Source organism: Thrips palmi, unplaced genomic scaffold (assembly GCF_012932325.1).
Source record: "Thrips palmi isolate BJ-2018 unplaced genomic scaffold, TpBJ-2018v1 HiC_scaffold_17, whole genome shotgun sequence".
Taxonomy (NCBI): domain Eukaryota; kingdom Metazoa; phylum Arthropoda; class Insecta; order Thysanoptera; family Thripidae; genus Thrips; species Thrips palmi.
This window is the reverse complement of record NW_023144626.1, coordinates 7,919,808-7,944,907: the sequence shown is the minus strand read 5'-3', so window position 1 is coordinate 7,944,907 and position 25,100 is coordinate 7,919,808. Positions and strand designations below refer to the sequence as shown.

Sequence of the window (25,100 nt, the reverse complement as noted above, 5' to 3'; positions counted from 1 at the left end):
GCACCTATATGCGTTGTAGCCCGAGGGAAGTCCGCGCCAGCGAGCCGTTACATCCGATTCAGAGAAGATCGACCAGATTACGAGCAACGGCATAAAATGGACCCCGAGCAGTAGGAATCACGATATAGGAAAGCCCCGAGCGTGCGACTTACTCCGTTGTTTGTTTGTTTTGCGCCTTTTCCTGGGCGCGTGCCGTACGGGCCGAGCGCAGCGTCATTTCCCTTATTTTCTGTGTCAACGTTTCTCTTTTCGGCGCGTGGCAAAATACGCTTCAAGAAGGAGGTAATTCAACCTGCGGCGCCGCGAGGCTGCGCGACGCACCAGGACCAGGCTGTTGGAGTCGGGAGGTCGACCATTTGAAATTCGTTTGTCCTCGCGCGCTGCGGCGCGGTTCCGAACATCGTCGCTCTGTCTCTCTCGCACTCACGGGCACCGCGTGGCACACGCCCCTTGAGGCTTTCAGAGTCAAGGAAGGCGAGGCGCGTTTTGGCAAGTCAAGTAGTGCTAGGCCGAGCCAAGGGCCGAGCTAGCAGGCCTATCGCGGCCCGGGCATCGGCATGGCGTTGTCAAGGAAAGCTCAGAACAACGACCCAGTGCCTAGCCCAGCCCAGTCTGGTTCACCCCAGCGGGAAAAAATACTAAAAAAAATCTGCAATTTTGCAAACACGAACCTTAAGGTGTTGCGCAGAAAAACTACGTTCCTGCAATGATTGCACCATTTCCTTTTTATTATGTGAAATTTCCTCGAAACACACCCGAGCGAACTACGGTGGACTCTCCTGAATTTTTGCCGAAACGGGAAGTAACCCCCGCCAAATTTGTACACCAAAATTCATCAACCTTGTAAAATTTAATAAAATTCATTGAAATTCATCAAAATTTGTTAAAATTCTTCTCAAAATTCAAAGGATTTTGCCTGAAATTCATTAAAATTCAACTGAAATTCATTGAATTTGTATACTGAAATTCACAGTGATTTCCCCTTGGGAAGATGTTAATGAAGTGTGCATTGTTTAAATTGAAGTGGTTTGCCGCTCGGGGTGCTGCCTGTGACTGCAGCGACAGTGGGTCGCCAGCTGACTCAGGCTGAGTCACGAGGCGTGGGGCCCACCGGGACCCATCCCGCCCATGGGGGTTTGATTGTCCATCATGTAGTGTAGGCCCAGGGCAGACCAGGGCGCGATTCTTTATCGCGAAGCGTCTCGCCACAAAAACCGCCGTGCAGCGAAGCAGCGCCCGTGCACGCTGCCGTGCGCACACTGCCGAAAAGGAGGCACTTTGTTCTGCGGCACACCTGCGTCGTAGACCAAGCAGTTCAACGTATGAATCATCGTGTCGACACCAAAAACACTTCTTTTTTAGGTGATAAAATTACGGGGGGGGGAATCTATGGCGCACAGCGGGTCAATTTATCCTTCTCAAGATTTATTTTCCAGTGGAGCATGGTCTAGAAGCCACGACCACGAGGTGACGCCTTGGCGACGTCGCCATGGTGCCCCTGCCAAACCAAACCAAGCTCTGCTCGCCGCCTGGCTTCGGCCTGGCCGCACCCCGATGCCCTGCCTAGCAACAGTTCGGCACTCTCGCAGCGAAAAATGGCTCTCCTCGACCGCCGTTTCGGAGTAAAGTCTAAGACGATTTCAGCATTTGCGGCGCGAAGCGTTTGACCCGCGTGCCCGACATGTGCTCTACTGAGGCATGACGGACGGGTGGGTGCACTTGCAGTGCAGTGCATCACCGAGTCCGCACGAGGCATCGCACGTGTTTGACCCTACCCGTCAGAGATTTAGCACTCCACCCACTGCAAAAGTGATGTGAAAAAGCATTGTTTCCGCCTGCAAGTGGGAACAGTCAGGGCTTCGGCGTGCAGCTCACTGTGTGACGGTGTGACCCGGGTCGACTCGGCTGGCGGGGGCGAGGGCGAGGCGGGGGCGCGGGCGGGGCAGGCGGGGCGGGTGGCCTGGTGAAGGGTGGCGATACGCGGGGCACCGACCCGCGACAAAGAGCAGCTATTCCCTTCCGGCACCGAAATAGACCCCACCTGCTGCACGCCCGCCATGACGTGTCCGCGCGTTTGTCCAATTTGACGGTGGTGTGGCGGCCCTTCGCAGAACGGAACTCCGCCCCGCCCCGCCCCGCCCCGCCCCGCCCCGCCGCGCGCTCCAGGGTGGCTGAACTCGGGAATGCACCACGCGGCACCGCGCGCGCCGATGACCCCTTCAACCGCGTCTTTCTGGGAAGCCGCTCCGAACCCGTTTAGTCATTTTGGGTTCGGTGCGGCTGGCTGGCTGGCTGGCAGAGTGGCCGCGAACCCCTGCGAGCTAGCCGATGCCGAGATGCAGCAGCAGACTCATTCCGAGAGTCGTTGTCGCCGCTCTGTCTCTCTCGCACCTACACGGGACGCCTCCTGAGTGCGAGGGAGACAGAGCGACGAAAACGACTCTCGGAATGAGTCTGCAGACCGCGGCCGTGCGTGGACGGCGTGGACGCAGATGGCGGCGGCGCGGCCCGCTACCCAGAAAGACACTATCGCCGACGAGGGAATGCAGAATCCGATCGTCTCGCCGCGTTTCGCGTTGCGGCGGCCGGATTAAAAATGAGTGTGCTCTAATTGGGGCGCTCTGTCTCTCTCGCGCGCCAACGGGACGCGCCGCGGACCGCGATCGAGCCGCGAGTGCGAGAGAATGCGCCAGCATCATCAGGTGACCGTTGTGGGGTGGCCGCGCCGCCGGCCGGGGGTGCGGTCGCGGGGCGGGGCGGGGCGACTGTGGGACCAGCAAGTGCCACGGGGCCAGATAGAACCGCCTTCGCGCCACCAATGAGGGGCTTGTCATCACGGCAATTAATCGGCCCGCAGAGCCATTCCGAAAAACGCTTTCGTTTCTCTGTCTCTCTCTCGCGCTCATGGGGCTCATGGGGAGAGAGACAGCGCGACGAAACGTCGTGTGCGGAATTAGTCCGCAGCTAAACAGCGCGAGAAGAATGGCGCGGAACATTCGGGCAATTTCTCCACTAGCTGCGCGCCTTTTCTAGACTCCAAGTGGAAGCTCTGTGGAAAAGTGGAGTCTTGACCGAATCTGTCGCAAATGACTTATTGTCTTCGCTTCTAAACTAAGCGGGCATGCAGACGGAGAGCCCGAAGCGGTCCACTCCACTCACTGCCCCCTAGGTGGGGTGCGATTGCCCTGTTCAGATTTGACTCGTTGACCCCTCAAAATCAACCCTTTCCCGCTGTTTTATTGGTTGTTGTTCACTATTTCAACCAAGCTTGACTGCGCCCCCACTGCTCGGAAGCGCAGTGACGTGCATGGCGCACGGGAAATGGCCCTATTTTCACTTTCAGCTTTGAGCGCGAAGCGGTTATCACCACGATACGCCTTCCCTGGCTCGGCTCGGCTCGGCTTCGCGTCGCGCGTCACTCGGCCGCCCTTGATCCTGAAACCTGACCCCTCCTCTAATCTGAGAAAGAAATTTTTAATTTCTTGGAGCCGGTCGCCCGATTTTGCACCCTTATGGAACGCCCCGTGAGTGCGACAGAGACAGAGCGACGAAAACGACTCTTCAGAATCTACGTTTCGGCTCAGATCGGCAGGGGCGGCGTGCTGACGTGACGCACACACTCAGCTGGCTGTACTTCGCACCCACCCACTGCAACGCGTCGAGCGGGACGCCCCACAGTGGATTTGCCAGAAGACCGGTGGAGGCGCCCCACCGCGCCATTCACGAATCGATCGCATTATTATTTTGCAATTAAAACGGTGGGCGGGGTGATTGAAAAAATGCGCAGAGAGAAGCATAGCGACACCGGCCGGTCGGTATCTTTACGACTCGATACGGAGGCATCAATAAATCGCCTCGGTGTTTACGTACTTCCCTCCCTGGCAAATACTTGGCCCTAAGCCGCTGCACTGCCCATTGATGCCATTGACAGAGGCCGTTTTACGGTGGAGGCTCGCCTCGCCGCGGACGACCAATGGGCGGCCGCGATTCGCTTGGCCGTGCATCGCGCACCGCCCCGAAGCGTGTTCGGGACGGAAGCGGCCGTGGTCTGCAGTGTGTGTGTGTGTGTGTGTGTGAGAGAGAGAGAGAGAGAGAGAGAGAGAGAGAGAGAGAGAGAGAGAGAGAGAGAGAGCGTGCCCCCTCTCCCCAGCTGCAATAATACGTCCGGCCGCTTTTCGTCAACAACACCTGCGGACCACGTGAAGGGGTTAGTCACATGCGTTTTGCTTCGCGTTGCTTTCTCTGCGTGTCGGGGGTTGCACTCACACACGCACTCACACACTCACGCACGCACTCACACCCAGTCGCACTCACACCCACTCACACTGTCGGGCGGTAGCACACTCACGTTTTGCAGCCCGCGGCCCCTAAACAAGTCATGAGACGCGTCGCTCTGGTTCTTGCAAAACACTGCCTCTAGGGTTTTGCTGACTGACTAAGACTGACTGTCTGTCTGACACAGGCTCGATGATTCGTGCGTTTTAGCGCTGCGGCTCTATCTTCACCTGTCTGTAGTAAGCCGAAGCTGGTGGATGACGGATATGACTCGCACCGACTATTCAAGCCATTTTATGTTTTCCCGCAAGAACAAACCCTTGGTTGTGAAATACCACACTGGTACAACTGAAGCGTATACTTCTACGCCTTTCTTCAAGCGTAGTTCTCCATTTCGTCCCTCTCCCACCTATCTAAATTTGAATCTGATTTTCATCGTCAAGCGTAGAGTCTTCAAGTAGTTGTATGCTTGAATGAAGAATAAAACTGCGCTTCAGTTTTACCAGTGCGCCGCGTTAGATTTTCCAGATTTCTTTTGCTTTCCGCACACAACTTCGTGTCCCCTGCCTGCAGCCCCTCCTGTGCCGCTCCTGCCGGCCGGCCTGAGCGTGACCTGAGTTGAGTTCAGGCAGGCCGACAGCCTCCGTCGGGGACGTGACAGCAGTCAGGTATGCCCACGGACCAAGTGCCGAACTTAACCAAGTTTTCTGAGCCGTAACAAGCTGGACGGAATGTCGAGACGAGGTTTTCCGAGAGTCGACTGCAGCCGTCATCTCCACCAGTGGCGTGCGCAGAAATTTTGAAAAGGGAGGGGGGAATCGGGCCATGCTTTTTGCCTGCTTACAGGGGGATTGTGACGCAATTTGCCTACCTTACAGGTGGCTGTCAAGAGGCCAAAAGGGGGGAGGGGGTCATGACCCCCCCCCCTCCCGCACGCCGCTGATCCCCACACGTCAAAACGTGGAAGTGAAGTGAAAGTGCGGCGGGTTGGACCACGGGTGAGGCAGGGTTGGACCACGGGTGAGGCAGGGTTGGACCACGGGTGAGGCAGGGTTGGACCACGGGTGAGGCAGGGTTGGACCACGGGTGAGGCAGGGTTGGGCCACGGGTGAGGCAGGGTTGGACCACGGGTGAGGCAGGGTTGGGCCACGGGTGAGGCAGGGTTGGGCCACGGGTGAGGCAGGGTTGGACCACGGGTGAGGCAGGGTTGGACCACGGGTGAGGCAGGGTTGGACCACGGGTGAGGCAGGCGGCAGGCGCTGTTGGCGTGTCGCTGGCTATCACCGCGGTGCGTGGGGGCGTGGGGCCCGAAGTGAAGCTATCGGGGCAGGCCCGGCAGGCCCGGCAGGCCGTGCTGATCGGGAGGGAGAGATGCGTGCCGGGCCGGGCGGGCCGCCTTGGCGGGGATCTGCTTGAGCCCTCGGCGCCGGCTCCGCTCACGCCGCGACCGATACACACGAGAAACACGCAGCTAGATAATACGCCTCATCTGCATTCCCCGCGATGGGACGCGATGGGCCCGATGGGCCGATTGCCGCGTGGCGTGGCGGCGTGGCGTGGCGGCGACCCTGAGGGCCACGTCGAAGGCCACGCGCCAATGAGTGTTACTGCCGAGCGCGCCGCACTTTTCTGTGAATCATTTTCGGTTTTCGGTTTCGAAACGACTGCGCCGCGTGCATCGTCGCGCAGTGCAGATGGCGTCCCCGATTGGAGATGGCCGGGGTCACCACCACAGTCACTACAGTCGCGGATCGCCAGCTGTGCCGCCTTAACTCGGTCGGCTTCGACGAGCGAGACGGCGAGCGAGGCTAGCCGCGTGACCGGATGGATGCCAATTGGCTCTTATCCTGTTCTTTTTATTCCTCTTGTTTTTGTTTTTCAATAAAGTGCATCTTTTTTTTTTCTTTTCTTTTTTTGGGTATGTAGTCGAGTTTTTCTTTTAATACTCTGATTATTCTCTGTTCAGTCGCCTCTTTGTATTGAGTAGACAGGGGGTTAAAAAAGAAGAACGTTGGGTTTAATTGTTCTACAGAATTTGTTTTATTATTCTGCATACGTCATTGTCAAATTTTACTTACAAAGGTATGAAAAAAAATGTCATAGAATTTCATGGATATGAATTAACTTAATACTGATGAGAAAATGCTCGTTTGTACAAAAACACACACAATCACAAAAATACACAATTGGCAAGAAAATAAATACGTATTGGCTCGTGATACAAATGTATAGGAACGTAGTTCAGGCACGAGTGACCGTTGTCCCTCTCATTAAATACAACATTAAAAATAGCTCAGTTTTGCGCGTTGGCTCTCATTCTCAGTCCTTTACCAACATCCTATGGCACGCATCAGTGACGAGATCAGTACGAGTTTTAAGTAGATAAAAGATAAAGTAGTCTCAGATTTAGTTGGAGAGCTTTTGGAGAGGCCAAGGATATCAAGGAGAACCAACAGTAGATTAGCGCAACGCCCAAAAAATACAAAGCCGATTGGGGAAGTAATAAGACAATGCTTTTTCTTTTAATGCGGTCGCTAGCCATTCACGACTTTCTATGAAACGAGAAAGCTCGGTGGAGTGTCACAAAAAGATCAAGAAAAGATTGCTTAAAACAAACATTTTTTTTTTGCACGGCGTGCACGGAGTGATGAATCCTCTGCACTATCAGCTACAGGACAAGAGCAGGTGCAAAAACTTAAGGGGGGGCTATCGGCTTCATTCACCCTCGTGGCGAGGTGACAGGGCAAGATCATACACCTTCTAAGAAAAAACGAAATACAAAATGACGCTGCGAACGAGGTGGCTGTCGAATCCGCTCGCGTCGTCGGGACTAGATTGGCATATCACTTTGACGGCGAGTCTGTCCAGCGGTCGATTCCTTGACGGGACGTCGAGGACGCGTGGACGCGCTGCACCGCGGCACCGCGGCAGCGGCAGGCCGGCCGGGCTGGGCTGGTCCAACTGGGCTGGTCCAACTGAGCTGGGCCGTTGCCACCCAGAGTCCGCGAACTCTGGCCCGGCCCCCGGCCCCAAGTCCCCGGCCGCAGGGCAGCGGGGCGCTGGGCGGGGCGGCCGCCAGACCGCAGAGAATACTGATGTGGTAGAGACGTGGCGTCGGGCCGGCGGGCCGGGCCTAGAACACCTTGATCCTCTTGACGGACTCCTTGGGCGACACGCAGGGCGACTCCAGCGGCCGCCCCTTCCTCTCGGCCAGGCTGCTGGCCAGGCTGCTGGCGGACACCGGCACCCAGCCGTTCTGCTCGCTGAACACGAAGGCGGTGGCGGCCGTCTTGGGCCTCTTGGGGGACTCGAGCTTGTGGAAGGACACGGTGGTGGTGGTGAGCTCCACGCTGCTGGCCGAGCAGGCGTCCGAGTCGCTCGAGTCGCCGGCCGCGCTGGCGGAGCGCTCGACGTGCGCGCGGAACTCCTCGCACACCACCATGCGGCGCGCCGTGGAGCCGAAGCGCGACAGCCAGGTGGACAGGCGCAGGCAGTCCTCGGCGAACACGGGGCTCACGTCGCGCAGCGTGGCGCCGCGCTGCTGCTCGAACACCAGCACCAGGACGTGCATGGAGTTGCGGCGGCAGCACGGCGGCCGGTACGGCGTGCACACGGACCCGGCGGAGATGTCACCGCGAGCGAAGGCGGCGCCCTGCAACAACAGAAAGGGAACGTCAGCACACTCGAGGCTCTTTGGGGCGTTGGCACCACTCTCCTAGTTTTTCATTCCCATTAGGACCCACTACTTTGTTTCAGAGTACCCCATCATTCAGTATTTCGATTTCTCTCTCTCTCTCATTGATGCCTGCCTAATCCGACCGTTCCTCGAAGAAGCTCAAGAGGCATCGCAGATAAAAAGGTCGCGCGATTAAAGCAAAACAAAAAAAGTAAACCCGCGATTTGAGACGAGTGTTATTTTTTCGCAAATCCGCGCAGGATTTGCGTCTGCCCTTCCCGTCCGCCAGGGCTTTTTTTTTCGAACTTTCGACCAAAGACAAGACGCGTGTTTCCTTTCCGCGCGTGAACGGCCGATATCGTCCGGCCGGCCGGCGAGCACGGCGGCCACGCATTCCGATCGCCACTCGATCTGCCCGGCTTATCACCCCGAGTGGCTGTTGCTATGCGAGGACGCGGCGCGGCGGCGCGGCACGCGCGGGGCGTCGTCGGCGTGCCGTCGGCCTGCCGCGCCTCCAGTGTGCCACCGCCAATCGGCGAAAGTAATGACCGTAACTAGCTGCTCGCGGTGCGGTGCGGTGCGGTGCAGTGCGATGCGTGGCTCGCCGGGGCGCGGCGGCGCGGCGCACGCCCGTGTCGCTGGCCGGCCAGCAATGCGACCGCCGCCATGCCGCACAGTGGGCCAGAAGACCGGTGGAGGCGGCCAAAACTCTAGACGCGTTTTGAGCTCGAGAGTCGCTGAACAGGACTCGAACCGAACTGTGACCATTCCAATGGATTCCTCGTTCGAAGAGCTATCCATTGGTGGGGTCACACGTTCGGTTCGAGTCCCATTTAGCGACTCTGGAGCTCAAAACGCGTCTAGAGTTTTGGCCGCCTCCACCGGTCTTCTGGCCCACTCTGTGCCGGCCGTGCCGCATACCGGCAAGCGGCGCCACACTGGGAGACCGGGAGGGAATCGCCCATGTTTGGCGCCGGACTCGTGCGGGGCAGAGTGGTCCTCGAATTGACCTCGAATCAGACGCATCAGGGGGCCAATGGATTGCGCTTCGCGCGAGGAAGTCATTGGTGCGGTCACGTGGTTGGTATCGAGCCGTTTCGGAGGCACCGTAAAAAGGAGCTCTGGCTCCTTCCTCTGGTTGAGCGCGCGGCGGCAAGAGCGCCTGCGAGGCAGGCAGCACCGCTGCATCCGTGTCCCGCGCTGGCCTACCTGCCAGGCGCTCCGAGCAAGGAAGTCGGCAGTTGCTATATTGCTATCGTCATTGCTATTTCCATTGCTATTTCCATTGCTATTGCTCTCTCCACTGCTATTCCCATTGCTATTGCTATTGCCATCACTATTGCTTTTGACGGGAGTAACCAGCGATGCTCACCGGAATATTGTGCTGGACCCAGGCCAGGCGGTGACTCTTGGCGTGCAGGCTGTTGTGGCCCTTGAGGTCGACGAGGAGCATGGAGTACAGTGAGCCCTGCAACAGGCAAAACAAGGCACGGTTAGTGGAGGGTTCGGTGGGGTGGTCAGTGCCGAAAACGAATGAGGCACACTGCGTATTTTTCTTATCGCGTCGGGCGCCAGGAGCTAATCTTTTGTTGTCGAATTGTCGTTCGATAATTTTTTTTTCGGCCGCTTCTTCGGACGGCTTGTTCAATCCGCCCGCCGGGTCCTTAGCCCTTCGGCTTGGGCGACCCAGACGACACCTCGAGTCGATCCATCAAAGCATCGAATCCTCTTTCGATAGCGAGGACGCGGGGTGCACCGCGACACGTGACGGTCCGACGGTCCGACGGTGTGGCGGTCCGACGGGCCACGAAGCAGAAAAAGGGGGAAGCTACTCGCCGTTCTTGCGCATTCCTGCCGATAAGGCGGCTAGATAGCATCGCCTTTTGTTCCATCCGTTCATGATGACGGTGCACCACACCGTGAGGCTCCACACCGTGCGAGGGGACGGCGGGCGAATTCAAATCAACGCGCCGCGCGGTATCTTATCTCGCACCGGAGAGGAGGAAGAGGAGGAAAGGGGGGGGGGGGCAGCCAGCGCCATGCCACACGGCCCAAGGTGCGTTACAAACAAAAATCGCGCCGCCTTTTTTGACAACTTGATTCCCCGCCTTATCGCGGCGAGGGGCTGAAAACAAGCTGCAGTCCGGTGGCACCAATAACAGCTTCGGACGGGGACAGTGGGCCAGAAGACTGGTGGAGGCGGCCAAAACTCTAGACGCGTTTTCAGCTCCGGAGTCGCTAAACAGGACTCGAACCGAACGTGTGACACAGGTGCGAGAGAGACAGACCTACTCTTGGCGGGCCCATGAACAGTGTCACTCTGAAGGGAGGATGACGCGGCGGGAGACGCGGGAATGCGCGGCCGGGCAGCCAGAGCGAACCGGTGGCGGTGACACTCCACCTTCAATAAGGACGTCGCGGAGATATCGCCGCTATTATCAAACACATTGAACCTGTGGCCCTGGCGGGGCTGGCGGGGCTGGCGGCCGCGCTGCCGCCGCCCTGCAGAGGCGTATTGTTGCACCACCTGTCTCGCACCACTGCAGCAAGTGTTTTCATATATAAGCCCAGCAGGTAATCTTCGAGTCACACCACGGTAATATGGCGCCGCGCCTTGGGCCTCCACGGGGGGAGGGGGGGGGGGGTAGATTCGGCGCAGACTGACGGTTACATAACGACCTCCTTTGCAAACGCTATCACATTGGTGATCGGGATCGCTCTGCCAGGGGTCTGCCCTGCCAGTGGTCTGCCCTGCCAGTGGTCCGCCCTGCCAGTGGTCCGCCGGCCGGTAGGGGCGGGACGGGGAGGCAGGGCAGGGGGTCCTTGGGTCGGCAAGGGCTTTCGGTTGGCGGGGCCGGACGGCGACCTTCATCAGTACGCAGTCGCCGCGACGCAGCGTGTGCCCCGGGCCCCGGGTAGCCGGCGTCCAGCCTGCCCCCTGCCCGCCACCCGCCGCCCTGTGGTCCGTGACTCAGCTCGACTAACATTGACATTAACTAGTGCGACACGACGCGAGCGAGGCTGATTAAGACCAGCGCGATCTGGAAAACTCCTCTCGCCCTTGTCGAAACGAGGTGCCTCCTCGTTGAGGGCGGACCCTGCGGGCGGGGTCCGGGAGCCGGTTTCGTCGCCCTGCGTCCTGTATGGGTGCGAGAGAGACGGAGACGACCCTCTATCAGTCTGCCGCCCAGTGCCCACAGTGCGGCCGTTAACGCGGTCCCTTTGGCGAGCCGCTTAGGGCGTTTAGGGCGGCCGGATGAATGTGAGGACGGTTTCGCGAATTGAGTGACGGAGTGGCAGAGGCGGAGCAAGGCCACGGCGGCGGCACCGGACAGATAAGCCGTTTAGGTGAGGCTGGCCTGGCGGGGCCACGTTATTTCAGGACCAGCAGGCCGATTCCGAGAGTCGTTTTCGTCGCTCTGTCTCTCTCGCACTCACGGGGCGTCCCGTACAGGTGCGACAGAGACAGAGCGACGAAAACGAATCGCTCGGACTCACAGACAGGCCGAAGGAGCACGCCGCCGGCGACCTCTCGCGGCAGTCGGTGACATGGCCGCGTGGCCACTTCATGACGTCCGAACACCAGGGCGAGAGCGAGAGTGAAAGTGCCCCCCCCCCTTTCCATCTCCGCGGGGCATTGTGCGCTATTTGTTGGCCAACAGGCCGACGCTGCACATTTGGGCCGTCGGGCGAGGCCCACGTCATGCGACACTCATTATTTTTTTTTTTTGTATTTTTAGATAGTGAGATAGTGCCAAACTGACGCACGGCGCAACCTCTCAGAACGGGACGGGCACCTGGCGGTTCAAGTGCGAGAAAAAGTTTGAATTGGTTTTCGGGTGCCCGCGCTTCTGACTATTGACGCAGCAGACTTGTTCCGAGAGTCCTCGCTCTGTCTCTCTCGCGCCTGTACGGGGCGCCCCATGAGTGCGAGAGAGACAGAGCGACGGAAACGACTCTCGGAGTCAGTCTGCCGGACAAGTCGATTCTGCTCTCCTTCGCGGAGTCAGGCCGCGACGCCGGGCCCGGCGACACATGTTTTGCGAGCAATTATTAATTAGGAGTTGGCCTCCGCGGCCTCTGTGGCCTCTGGCGGGCTCCACTCGTCGTTGGCCGGCCGTGGGGCCGTCCGACCGTCCCACCCAGGCGGAATCTGCCGCAGTCGACTCCACAAACGGAGCATTAGCAATGGAGGAGTAGTAATCAGTGAATGGCGGCAAGGGGGAGGGGCACTTTCACGCGCGTCTGTGTGAGTGAGTGTGAGTACGGCGTGAGTGTGTGTGTGAGTGTCGTGTACGTGTCACTGACTCGCGCCCAGTCGACCAGCGCAATTGGTCCGCGGCAAAAGGGGGAACACACACACACTGGGTCATATCTGGTCGTCAACAACCACACCCACACACACCGACACACCCACACACGAACGTATTCCAAGACACGTGCGGTCACAACGGGCGGCGAGTACCTGCGCCGTAAATATATTGTTATTATTATCCGTGGCCGTGGGAACACGCCCAGGCCGACCTAGATATGGGCCGCCTTGTACTTCGGAGCGACGAGCGACGCATGCAGGCGCTGCAGCGCAAAAACGGCGACCTGCCCTCGGCGGGATTCGAACCCGCAACCCGCACGTGGTGCGCGACCCGCAGCAGCCTTGGCCGCGTGTCCTCGAAGGCGGCACTCCAGTGGCGGTGTTCCTGATTCCGGTGACGGACCCGGCCTTCCGGTGTGCCGCCGAACTGCGCCGATCAAGTGGAGCTAGCCGTTCCCCCACCGCGCCGCCTCGCCGCGCTCCGCCGCGCGTGCCTAGATAATGGCAGCGGCATGATGCATCAGGGCGACGACGACGCGTCGCACGGCGCTCTGGAATATGCAAGCTTATCAGGAGAAAGAAAGAACGCAGCGCCGCGGCGCAGCAGCGCCAACGCGAAAAAACTCTACTGCAGTGTGGCGCCGACGAGGCCGAGTCGAGAGGTACTTCTTCTGGCTATTGACTGGCTCCTCGACGACGTCACCACCGCGCCGCACTCGCTGGAGCCGCGCGTGACGTCAGCGTCGGCGGCACCGCGCCGCCAATCACACGTCACTTTTTTGCGGCGGCGACGTCACCGACGCCTCGGTCTCGGCAAACACACACACACACACACACACACACACACACACACACACACACACACACACACACACACACAGAGGTGGAAAGGTGGAGGGGGAGGGGGTGTGCGGAAAAAGTGACCCGAGCCAGACTCCGGCGGAACGGCGACGTCGCCTCGTCTCGCCTGGCCGGCCTGGCCTGGCCTGGCCTGGCCACGCCGCGCGCGCCGGGACGGTTATGCAACAACAGCCGCGGCGGCTGGCTCTGAACCGACGCCTTGACGCTGTCTCTCTCGCACTCATGCGGCGCTTCGGAAGGGTGCGAGAGACACAGACGCGCCGCGACGCCAGTCCAGTCGAAGCACACTTAGCTCGCGCCGGCCGGCCGGCCTCTGACTCACCGCCCGGTTGGCGCTTCGCGCTCCGCACCGGACACATCGTGACAGCCGAAGCCACGGCGCCCGGCGTGTCAACCGTGTCAACGTCCCGCCGCGCCGCGCCTCCTCAACAAGTATATAAGTGCACGAGTCCGGAGACCCCCCGAGGCTGGGGGTGTGTTCTGCTATCTTATGCCGGCAACATTAATGTGACCGACTCGGAGCGACTGGCCGGGGCAGCCCGAAGCGGCCCTCAGGGCGCGCGGCGTGCATGTTCACGGAGCGCGGAAAGTTGCCCGGCGCCCGCACCGAGCGCAGGGTCACTGCCGACGGTGAAAATAAAAATTCCCCTCGCCGGTGCTTGAACCCCAGCCCGCCAGCCCGTCGCAGGCTCGGCCGATTCCCGGTAATCACGCTGATCACGCGCCCTTCGCGTGATAGCGGCGAGGCAGGCCATGAGGCGGGCAGCGATCGCCGCGCCTGATCTACATTCCCGTCCGCCGCGGATTTCCGCCTGAGAAGGCGGGACACTTATTATCGGGCAGGCATTCCGATCCTCATGGCACCGGCAGGACAGCGCGGTGGAAAAGGGGGGGGGGGCAGCGGCCGTGGAGGGAGGGGACGTCGCTAAATATGTGTTCTCGGAGATAAGGTCGCACAAAGAAACTGACGAGGTAAAGGGGCCTTCGAGGTAAAGGAGCCCTCGGGGCCTCTGCCTGCGCAAGCAGGGTATTTAGCAGGCTGCCCCCGCGAGCGGAGCGCCCCAAATACCGCGGTGGCACTGCACTTGATGGTCCAGGCAGGGCCGGCCGAGCGGTCAGTCTCCCCGCGGCCTGCTCCTCTGCGGTAAACAGCGGCGCCTTCGCTCCGCTTCCGCGTGCGCCCCCTGCCGCCCCCCGCCGCCCCCCGCCGCTTCCGTCAGAAAGGATCCGGTGTGACATTTGGCAGGCCAAGGTGGACCGTGTTTACAAACTCGCCACGCGGCGCCACGCGCCAGCGGTGCCACGACGACCACCCGCCAACCGGGCCGACTGCCTTGCCGTCCGAGAATAGGCGCTGGAAAGCTTCCATGCAGCGCGTTGCTGCGCGCAGCATGGCGGCCCATTGTCACCGAGGCCCCGGCGGCGCGGTGCGCCCCTGGCCGGGCCTACAGCAGCCTAGAGCGGACTGCTACGCCGCGCCCCGGCCAGCTGCGAGCTGCGCAGGCCTCTAAGTCCAAAGGCTGGGCGTGCCGCGGCGTGCCGGGCCAAGACGGCGTGGTGCGTGCGGCCCGCGCCCCGCGGCCTGCCCGACAATCCCTCGGGCCCAAGCGCCCTCAGGCCTCGCCCCGGGCCGGCCGGCCGGCCCCACTAGGCCCCACGCTACGCGCGCACAGCCTCCATGACCCCGCGGCGGACGGGCCGGCGGCCAACCCGGCGGCCAACCCGGCGGCCAACCGGGCAACGGGGTCGGCCGGCAGGCCAGCGGCGGCGGACTCGGACTCGGACTCCCGATCGGAGTGTTGAACTCGATTGGGCGGCCCTGCGGCGGCCCGTACGAGCACGCCGTCAACGGCCGCGGGCGCCAAGCAGAGCGGTGCATGCAGTGAGTGTCAAGGACTTCCCTCTGCACGTGCCGCCGCGCCGCCGCGCTGCTGCAAGCTAGAGGTCGCCGGGGTGCTCAAGTGCGGCGCTGCGGTGCCGGGGGGCGGGGCGGCCGGTCGTAAGGATGGTGCCTTGCGGCGGCGGCCCGACCGCACCCCCACGTGCGAATAATGGGCACGGCGTCGAGGAGGCGTCCGAAACGCAACGCGGCGGTGGCGGCCAAGTCCTTCGCGGATGCGCGTCTCGACGGCGGCGACCGGGGTGCCTGCACCGCCTGCACTGCTCCAAACAATGGCACTGAATGACACTCACCTCTCGTGCCTTGGGGTAGGCGATGGTGGGGGGACACCTGAAGTCGTCCTCGGTGAAGACGCCGACGCCGGGGGCGGCCTCCTCCGCGAGGCGGGGCGCCGACGCCGACGCGGCCGCCGACGTCTCCATGCGGGACTCCTTGCCCACGATGCGGCGCCCGGTGCAGCACGTCACGTCCAGGCTGTTCCGCGGACGCTTGCGGCTGGAGCGCCGCGACGCCGACATGAGCGACAGCGAGGACGCCGTCGACGACGGCTTCCTCTGCGCGGACGGCAGCGCGCCCATCGGGTGCGGCGCCTCCTTGGTGCGGGTCCGCTCGTGGAAGAACACGTTGACACTTTTCACTAGCCCCTCCAGGTACTTGGTGAAGCAGGGCATGGTGGCGGCTTGATGTGAAGTAGTCATGCAGAACACAGTGAAAGCACTCGCGGGTTCGCGGGGCGCTCGGCTGGCGAGGCGCTGGCGGCAGAGAACGCGGCACGGCGGTGCGTCTGCTGCGGATCGCGAGTCAAGCTCGTCTGGCTCGACCGAGGCACGGACCCACCAAGTCCCCCGCCGTCAGCTGCTCCGCGTGGGCCCCCGCCGCCCCCCGCCGCGCCCCGCCGCGCCGCCGCGCCCCGGCCTCCCCGCCGCCTCCCCGCCGCGCCCCGCAGAGTCTAGACACTGTCATGGCGAGGAGGAGAGGAGGGGCCTATCTGCCACTGTGTGGTTTCATCGTGGCACTAAAGGTGTCCGACAAAAACACACACTTGCGCAGGGGACATACACACACATACACATACGCAATGCACATACGTACACGCAATACACACATATATACACACATTCACAGCGCATGTACACTTAAACGGAGACAGACTTACATATACACCCACACACGCACAGTGCGCCTATCGTTGCCTAGCTGTGTTGTCCACTTAAATAAAGGCTCGGATAGTGACATTAGGATAGGTGATTCGCAGGTTTTCACTTTGATTTGCTTAATCGAGGTGATTAAGAGCTTCTTGGCCATAGTCAGCCGGCAGACAGGGAGATAGATGGAGAGACGCAACGGGATTAGGTCAGAAAGAGAGAAATGTTGGGGAGAGAGAGAGAGATGCAGTTATGACTAGGTAGCATGACCGAACATAGAATCTCTCTCGGTTTGGTGTCATTCGACGCTGTTGCAGCAAGCTCGCACCCAGGTCATTCATGAGGACCCATGGTCTGGCAGCCTACGGTACAGTCCGCCTGGGTGAGGCAAACCCTCCCCAACGACGACCCTCCCCCTGTGAACAAACCCTGGGTCCGCCCCTGGCGCTGTCAGCATAGTGCACGGAAATGGTCGAGGTAGCGACGGAAGGTCGCGAAAGGGTCAAAATGCGGGCGAAAAATCCATCACGCGGCTCATGAATGGCGCGCTATCGCTGCACACACCCCAAACACAGGCGGCGGGTGGGCTGCTGGCTCCTGCTGGCTTGGCCCTCGGCATGCTGGCCCTCGGCCGGTGCATGTTTTGTTGCGACTCTGTTTACCCAGCCGACCCTGCAGGCCCGGCACGGCACGGCGCGGCCCCCTTCGCCGGCCCGCCCGGCCCGCCCGGCCTGCCCATACGTTTCCATGCGGCCTTCATGACCCAAATTTTCCGAGGAAAATCGGCAGCCTGCCAACAGCGGGCGGACCACCGGTGCACGTGACAGCGATGCGCTTCGCTTTTAACGGGCGACTTTACGGTGATTGGGCCGAAGGCCACCCGCGTCATGTCCGGTACCGGCTGATTAAAAAGGTGAAGGTTCACTTCGGGGGAGGGACACCTATCGAGGTTCGATAACTCGCCCATAACAATCGATTGGCCAAATCACGACCGAGCCGGGCGTCAAATTACAGAAAAAGGAGAACGAAACGAATCTCCCGGTGAAAATAATGAGGTTCATTATCGGGTCTTTTCTCATACGTTTTCTTTCGCGCGTTTTCTCTTTTTGTCGGGCAGATAAAAATAGTCGAAAAAGTAACGCGAGTGGCATCGTCTTATCGCACTAACTCGACCGTCACGGAGCGGTGACCAAGAGCCTTACCTATGCCAAACTTGCCTTGCCACTCCGACCAACAGTGGGCCAGAAGACCGACGCCGGTGGCGGAAACTCCAGACGCTTTTTGGGTTCCAGAGTCGCTAAGCAGGATTCGAACCGAGCTTGTGACCCCACCAACGAAAAGCATGTCTAGTGCCGCTGGCACCGCTGCTTGAACAGGGAAACATCGCCGTTCTGGGGAAATGTCACAGTCTGATAAATGGCGGGTAAAAATGAGTCAGAGTCGCGAGGCTGCTGCCCTTGACTGACGGCCGTTGATAAATTGGACAGGAATGTGCAAACGGGACAAGTCCCCCTTTCTGGGCCTTTTGGCCGAGCCTAGCGTGTAAAAATAAGCGGCTGCTGTACACCAGCACGCCGCGCTGCCGCCGGCCCAGGCCGAGGCCCAGACGCCATGCAGACGCTGGCCCCGTGTCCGTTCACGCCCGTCTGGCCCGCTGCGTGATCAACCGCGCAGCCGTGGCAGCGGTCACCCCGCTGCGCTGCGATGCGCCTCGGGCGTCTGGTGCAGCGGGCACGGCACGCCACTGCAAAGCACGGCACGGCACGGCACGGCACGCCACTGCAAAGCACGGCACGGCACGGCACGGCACGCCACTGCAAAGCACGGCACGGCACGGCACGGCTGAATTGCAGTTTGGACGTCGGAAGCCCCCTACCCCATCCTTGCTGGCGGGTTGCGAGGGAGGGGGGAGGGGGACGTCCCAGCCGAACGGGTCAGCCGCCGAACACTACTTCACATTCACATGGGGTAAGCCGGGGCCAAGGCTCCGTGATGGATTAGGGTTAGGGTAGCGGCGGGGCACAGTGTGCCACACCAAGGCTGCAGTTTGGCGCAGCAGTCGCGCGAGGACACAGGTGTCGGCCACGGCAGGCTGATCCCGAGCTCTTCGTCTCTCTCACACCCCTACGGAACGCCCCATGAGTGCGAGAGAGACAGAGCGACGTGGCACCGTTTTAGGATCGCACCCTCCTGCAGACGCGCCACGCGTTGTGGCAGCAGGAAATTATTCTTCCCGGCTTTTCTCGGTCTTTCTTTGCGTCCCTATTTGTGGCCACAAATTTGAGGAGGGACTACTGGTGGCGTTGCGACTTCGAGAGCATTTCTTCTCCGTTTTCTGTATCCATAGCCGCCGTTCTGCCGAAGCGCAGTTTGCTGGGAGACAGGTGTGGCCACAAACAGGGCCGTAGCTGCTCGTGCTGGGCGTCCTGGTGGAGAGCGCCCGGCAAGTAGGCAGTCCCGTTGCGCCCGCCTGTTTAGCGGGACGGCGGCCGTTGTTTCCACGGCGCTTCAGCGGGTCTGGCGGGGCACAGTGGGCCGGTGGAGGCGGCCAAAACTCTAGACGCGTTTCGAGCTCCAGAGTCGGTAAACAGGACTCGAACCGAACGTATGACCCCACCAATGGATTGCCCTCCGAACGAGGAATCCGTTGGTGGGGTCACACGCTCTGTTCGAGGCCCATTTAGCGACTCTGGAGCTCAAAACGCGTCTAAAGTTTTGGCTGCCTGCGCCGGTCTTCTGGCCTACTGTGCGGGTCCTGTCCAGGCTGCTGGGGACTGGGCGGGGGCCGCCGCCGGCCGGCCAGCTCCAGAGGTCGACGTCGAGCCGCGTCGCTGCTGGTGCTGCTGCAGTGTTGTTGCCACCAACCTGCCGCCAACTTTATCTGCAGAGCTGACACGGCGTCTTTCGGTCTGCCGACGCGGACTCAGCAGCAGCAGCCGGCCGGTCGCGTCGCTCTGTCTCTCTCGCACTCATGGCGCCTGCCGCTGAGGTGCGAGAGAGACAGACACTTTCCGGAATCGCTCTGCGCGGGGCTCCCCGAATAATCCCGGCCACTCGATGCGAGATGCCGTCACGCCGTTCCAGATTATTTTTGAACGCGGCGGAGGCAAGGCGGCCAGCGGCGGCGCAGCGCGGTGTGCGGCGCGACGCAGCAAAATTTGGTTGAGGCAGGCCGGCAGGTCGCTGACGTCACCGGGCTGTCCACCACCTGGACAGCGTGGCCGGCATGGACGGCGTGGCCCAGCGTTGCCCAGCGTGGCCGGCCGGTCGGGATGGGTTGTGCGGGTCGGTTTTGGTTTACTTGTCAAGTGGGTGAGTCAGTGTGCGCGTCCCCACACGCACGCACACGCGCACACGCACACACACACACACACACACACACACTCACACGCACACACACACGCACACACACACACACACACACTCACACGCACACACACACGCACACACACACACACACACACACACACACACACGCGCGTAGGGCCCAGTCCGGTGAGCGACCTGACTGCACGTGTGTCGGTGGGGGCCACGGCCCGGCCACGGCGAAACCCAGCGTGGGAGAAAAAGGGACGAAGGCGATCCGATCCGCGACGTTTTGCCGCGTTTTGCCGCGTTTTGCCAAGCACAGCAACGCGAGAAGGGCACTCCGAGAGTCGCTCGGTCTCTCTCGCACTCACGGGCGTCCCGTATAAGTGCGACGAGGAGCTTATGACTCCGAGCTCGGGGCCGCGTCGCCGCCGCCTCACCACGCGGAGACGTGGCGCTTTCTTTGAAGTCTCAAGGTTTCCTGCCGCGAGGTGGATCCGTTGCCGGGGAAGCGAGTGAACTCCGCCGCGGGAGCGTCACACTGGTCACACACGGGCCGCCCTGGCCGTCCCGCGGTGTAGACTTTCATCGTCGTTACGCGAAGAGTATAGTGCGCTGGGAGGAACGATGACTTTCTCGAGATTTTTCAGGGAAACACTATCTTAACGCAGCGCTAATACTTTCGCAGTCAAAGGCTGGCGTATCTTTTTCCTTCCCGGAGGCGTGTGATGGTTTTCAATTTCCACTCTGTTGACTGACACCTTCCCGAGAAAACGTCCAACTCAGACAGACTAGACGAACCCCCGAAAAAGGCGAAGAGGAAAGAGACTCATTTTGCGGCGGCGTTTCTCTTTGTCCCTGTCGATGGGCAATATCTCTCCCCCCCCCCAACCCGTCTCTGGATCGGCCCTTGCCTATTAGTGTTTCCCGCGGCAGACCCAACACGGCGATGACCCACATTTTCGGCCTTATCGGAACCGACAGAGACAGAGGCGCGCGGGGCGCGGGGCCCTTACCGGGGCGACGCCGCGCAATGACCCAGCTAGCGCGGCTAGCGGCGCCACACCGCCACACGTGCCGCGTGGGTTCACGGTCCAACGCGAGGACGGCGTCGACGGCGTGCTGCGTGTTCAGCGCGATGCTCTAGGCCGCCACGGCGCGAGTAAGTGGACACCACCTGCGGACTGCATCCGAGAGTCGTTTACGCCGCTCCGTCTCTCTCGCACTCACGGGGCGTCCCGTATGGGTGCGAGAGAGACAGAGCGACGAACACGACTGCTGCATCGGGGTGCTTCCGCAGTGCATGGTGCAGTGCGTGCAGTGCGGCGCCCGGAGCTGCTGCCGTAGCGCCGCCCTGACTCGCACACTGGAAACACGACGCTCGCGTTGCAGCACTCGCCCTACACCGTGTCGCTCAGCGCCTCGGCGTCCCCCATTCGATGGGCGCCACGACCGGCCGCGACACAGAGACACACAGACACAGAGAGGCGCGCCCGCATTGCGTTGACCCTTGCGCCTCGGCACCACCGTGCACTATCCACGCAACAGTGGGCCAGACGACGACCCGACCGGCCATGACAGCCACTCTAGAGGTGATTCCACAAGAATGCGAGAGCTACAAATTGACCAAAACATACGAAATATGGTAATACCCGAAATTTTCGGAGACTTTGTGGTCTCTGGCTCAAAACGGGTTTTCCGGCCCGTGTTTGATCTAAGCAGTGTCCGTCTTCTTCCTTGAGACACTGTCCACACTGGGCTGGTATCTCCCAGAGCTGTGCGTTTGCTTTCCTTGTGGCACTCACACGATTTGGCCGTCGCGTCGTTTTCTCCTCTCCGCGCGGAGTGTTAGTGCTCGCTTTGTATGTGTGAGCACAAGTGCGCGTGTGTGTGGGGGGGGGGGGGGCATGCGTGGCTATGCGTGCATGTGTGTGTGTCCGTGCGCCATTTTTTGCCTCACGCACTCGAAAGGATGTTTGTGAGAGCCGAAATAAGAATCACGTGCGGGTGGGGCGGGTTCAAACACCAGAGTACACGCCCCCCCCCCCGCCCCCTTCTCACTGGGGCGATGGATGTGCAGCTTGTGCAGCGGCGGCGCGGCGTGCAGTGCAGTAGGCCAGGGCCGGGTCAAGGTGGCGCAGGCGCCGCAGCCTCGCCGTCAAAGTCTTAACGCTGCGCCGCGGGGCCGCGGGCTAAGAACGATAGCAACCTGCAGCCTGCAGCATCAACACCGCCGTGGCGATGGCGGTCCAGCAGACTGATTCCGAGAGTCGTTCTCGTATCTCTGTCCTCCTCGCACTTTTAAGGAACGCCCCGTGAGTGCGAGAGAGACGGAGCGTCGAGAAAACGACTGTCGGAATCAGTCTACAGTCTGGGGGTGCACCAGGCTGACCACGCGGCTGAGTCATGGGAGGTTCTCCCCAGCCCCCGCCCCGCCCCGCCCCGCCCCGCCAACGCCCGTTGTGCCAGATCGAGCCTTCGATCAAGGCGCCAAAGTAGCAGCGGAATAAAATGAACGAGTCCAGCGCCTTGTGTTTGCACGCCGCGCGCCGCGCCCGCCCGGCCCGGGGAGGAGTGTCGTGTTTACTTTGCCGCACTTTGGCTGGCCGCGGGGAAGTCCAGCTCGGCCCGAGGAGCATGCGCGACCCCGCCGGCCGGCCCGGCGAGGCAACAACAAAAACAGCATTAGTAGGAACCTTGGCGGTAAACAAAGTAACCCAGCATCGGCGTGTGGCACCGGCTGCTCTAGATACGCGCTGCGCGATGCGCGTCCGCGGAACCGGCCGCGACGCAGTGTTTTTGCGTCCGTTTATCACTGGGCGGTGTCAGGCCGCGCTGCCTCTGCCTGCCTCTGGCTGCGTCCCGACGCGGACGCCCTGCGTGCTGCGCTACGCCCCTCCGGGCGTGGCGCCCCGTCACTGGTACACTGGTACGGCGTGCCGCGGACCCAGACCCGCTGCGCAGCGGGGCACGCGCTGGGCACGCGCCGTGACACGGCGTGGCGTCGCAGCGCGTCGCACAGTGGGCCAGAAGCCCGACACCGGCGGCTAAAACTCCAGACGCGTTTTGAGCTCCAGAGCCGCCAAATGGGCCTCGAACCGAGCGTGTGACCCAATGGATTGCTCTCTGAATGAGGAATCCATTGGTGGGGTCACACGCTCGGTTTGAGTCCTGGTTAGCGACTTTGGAGCTTACAACGCGTGTAGAGTTTGGCCGTCGGCGCCTGTCTTCTGGCCCTCTGCGCGTCGCAGCGGCGCGCTGGCGAGGCAGTGGCCGGCGGCCGCGGACACCGGTTTAGGCGGACGCAGGCGGACGCCAACAACTCCGAGAACGCGTTTCGCCCGGTAGAGTTCACGGCTAAAGCAGTCCCTGGGAATCCCAGGCCAACCCTGGAAAAGGGTTATATATTTTCCAGGAGCCGTCAGGGAATCCCAGGTGCTGTTTTTGCCATGTCGCGAAAGGGACTCAAGTCGAGCTCATGAGGGTACCAGTGGATGTTGCTCTTCGGACGCGGAATCAATTAGCTCCACCCTCGTATAATTAATTTGCCAGATTTTTGAAAAAAAAAATCAATGACTTTAATTTTGAGGTCAAAACTATCCTTGTGATTCAAAAGCGAGCTCCTACCTCAACCCCGCCCCAGCCCCTGAAAACGGGAAAGTTGAAAATAAATCCATTTCGCGCGTTGAACCTTGCAGGTAGTTGGCTGATTATTTCGAGCTTTCCTTCCGTAGGCTTTATCAGTCTGTCACCGACACCTCCACCCCCACCCCCACCCCGTCCAGCGTCATCCTTCTTGCCACGTTTCGCTCTCTGAGAAAGGGGTACACAGCAGCGCGCCCCACTGCACGATAAGGAGACGTGGAGGTGAGAGAAGCGTATCTCGGCCTGCAACGCGTCGGTAGTACGGCCTGTCTCCGCGCGTCTCCGCGCGACTTCATTTTGCAATAATCGCTCCCCCCCCCTTTCTCCACCTGCACACTCACCAACTCACACACACACACACACGCCTCCCGCAGACACACTGGCGCAAATCTCGCGCACACACACATGACGGCTCACGCGAGCGGGAGTGGGACGGACGGGCGACGACAAAAATAGCTCGACAGTCAGTTTCTAAATGCGGTAAGGCGAGCCTCTTCATTTTCTGCCGCCCTGGTGCGAAGTGTGGTGCAATTAGCACAACACGCCGCTGCGCCGTGAGGAACTTTGGCCCCTCTCTCTCGCCTCTTTAGAGTGTAGTGCCGCTCGGAGTCCTGCATTGCTTCGCGAAGCTACGGGACTCTAGTGCACCAGGCCCGCCCGTCGGTGATCACGTGGTGGCCGCCTGGCGGCGGGTGAACCGGACAACCGGCCTGGTCACGTGGTGACAATGAAATTGCTCTTGGCGTGCCTGGGTCCAGCCGACGATCGCTTCGTCGCTCTGTCTCTGTCGCACTCGCGGGACGTCCCGAAGGGGTGCGAGAGAGACAGAGCGATACACGACCCTTCGGGGCCTTCGCAGTGGCCCGGCCAGTCCAGGCTCCATTGTGCCGTGCTATAAGCAGGGCAGCACGGCGATAGGCCGCTCCAAAATAGCCGAGCCCATCTTCGCCTCACGCCTTGGCCGCGACTCCATGAGCTTCGCTCTTCGCTCTACGCCAGTGGCGTGGACCGCCACACCGTGAAGGCGCGCGTCGCGGACGCGTCCCGCGGGGCAGCCCGTCCGTGCTCCAACACGCACTTCGGCACTTCGCTGCGTCGTCGTCGCGCCCCGGCCGGCACCGGACAGAGCTCTCTGTCTCTCTCGCACTCGTGAGTGTCGTCGCTGGCGCGAGAGAGACACAACTACAGAAAAGACTCTTGGTAGGAGGCCGACCGTTTGCTCGAGGAAAGTCCGAGCCCCCGAATTAGGCCCCCCTCCCTTTCCCCCTGGCCACTGACTTGCAGCTTCCGACGGGCTGCTGCAGCGCGGGGGGCGCAAGCACTGATACACTGATAGGGCGCGGCACCGCGACGCCTCGCCACGCCCCGCCGTGCCGCGGCGCCGAGGCGTCGCGACGCTCCCTGTCACGGTCACGCGTCTCGCTCGGTTCGTGTGTATTCGGCTTAATAATGAGTGTACCGGGTTTCGGGCATGCGACGCCCTCCACGGCGGGTCGTCCAAATCTAACGGCGCACGAAGGTCGAAAAATTTATTCCCGATTCGTTAGAGTCCTTTGGAAGGTTGTGTGCCCAACTGAGCTGGTCTTTCTAAGCTAGCCGGCTGAGCGCCGTGCGTTTTCTCCGAGCACGACAAGGACCCCATCAAGAGAACGACCTCCTGGCGAGCGATGTCTCTCTCACACCCCAACGGGACGTCCCATGAGTGCGACAGAGACAGAGCGACCGAACGACGCTTCGAAATGAGCTCGCTGTACGAGGAATGCAGATGACGGAGTCAAAGACGGTTTTACTGTCGGCAGTGAGGCACGCTCTGTGCTCTGCTCGGTGTGAGTGTCTCCAGCAGACTGTCCGAGAGTCGTTTCGTCGCGCTGTCTCTCTCGCACCTATAGGGGACGCCCCATGAGTGCGAGAGAGACAGAGCGACGAAAACGACTCTCGGTACGAGTCTGCAGGTGAACGGCCGCGGCGTCCGCCTCT

At 61.0% G+C, this 25,100-nt stretch overlaps 1 protein-coding gene across 1 annotated transcript; it reads right to left on the bottom strand.

Annotated features, from left to right (window-relative positions):
* Positions 1-6,291: 6,291 nt before the first annotated feature.
* LOC117643743 lies at positions 6,292-15,824 on the bottom strand. The gene is made up of 3 exons (XM_034382811.1): positions 15,318-15,824; positions 9,324-9,419; positions 6,292-7,927 (listed from the first exon to the last, which is right to left on the bottom strand). Exons 1-3 carry the CDS (start codon positions 15,720-15,722, stop codon positions 7,409-7,411), a joined length of 1,020 nt encoding a protein of 339 aa, XP_034238702.1. The 5' UTR covers positions 15,723-15,824; the 3' UTR covers positions 6,292-7,408.
* Between the last annotated feature and the right edge of the window lie 9,276 nt (positions 15,825-25,100).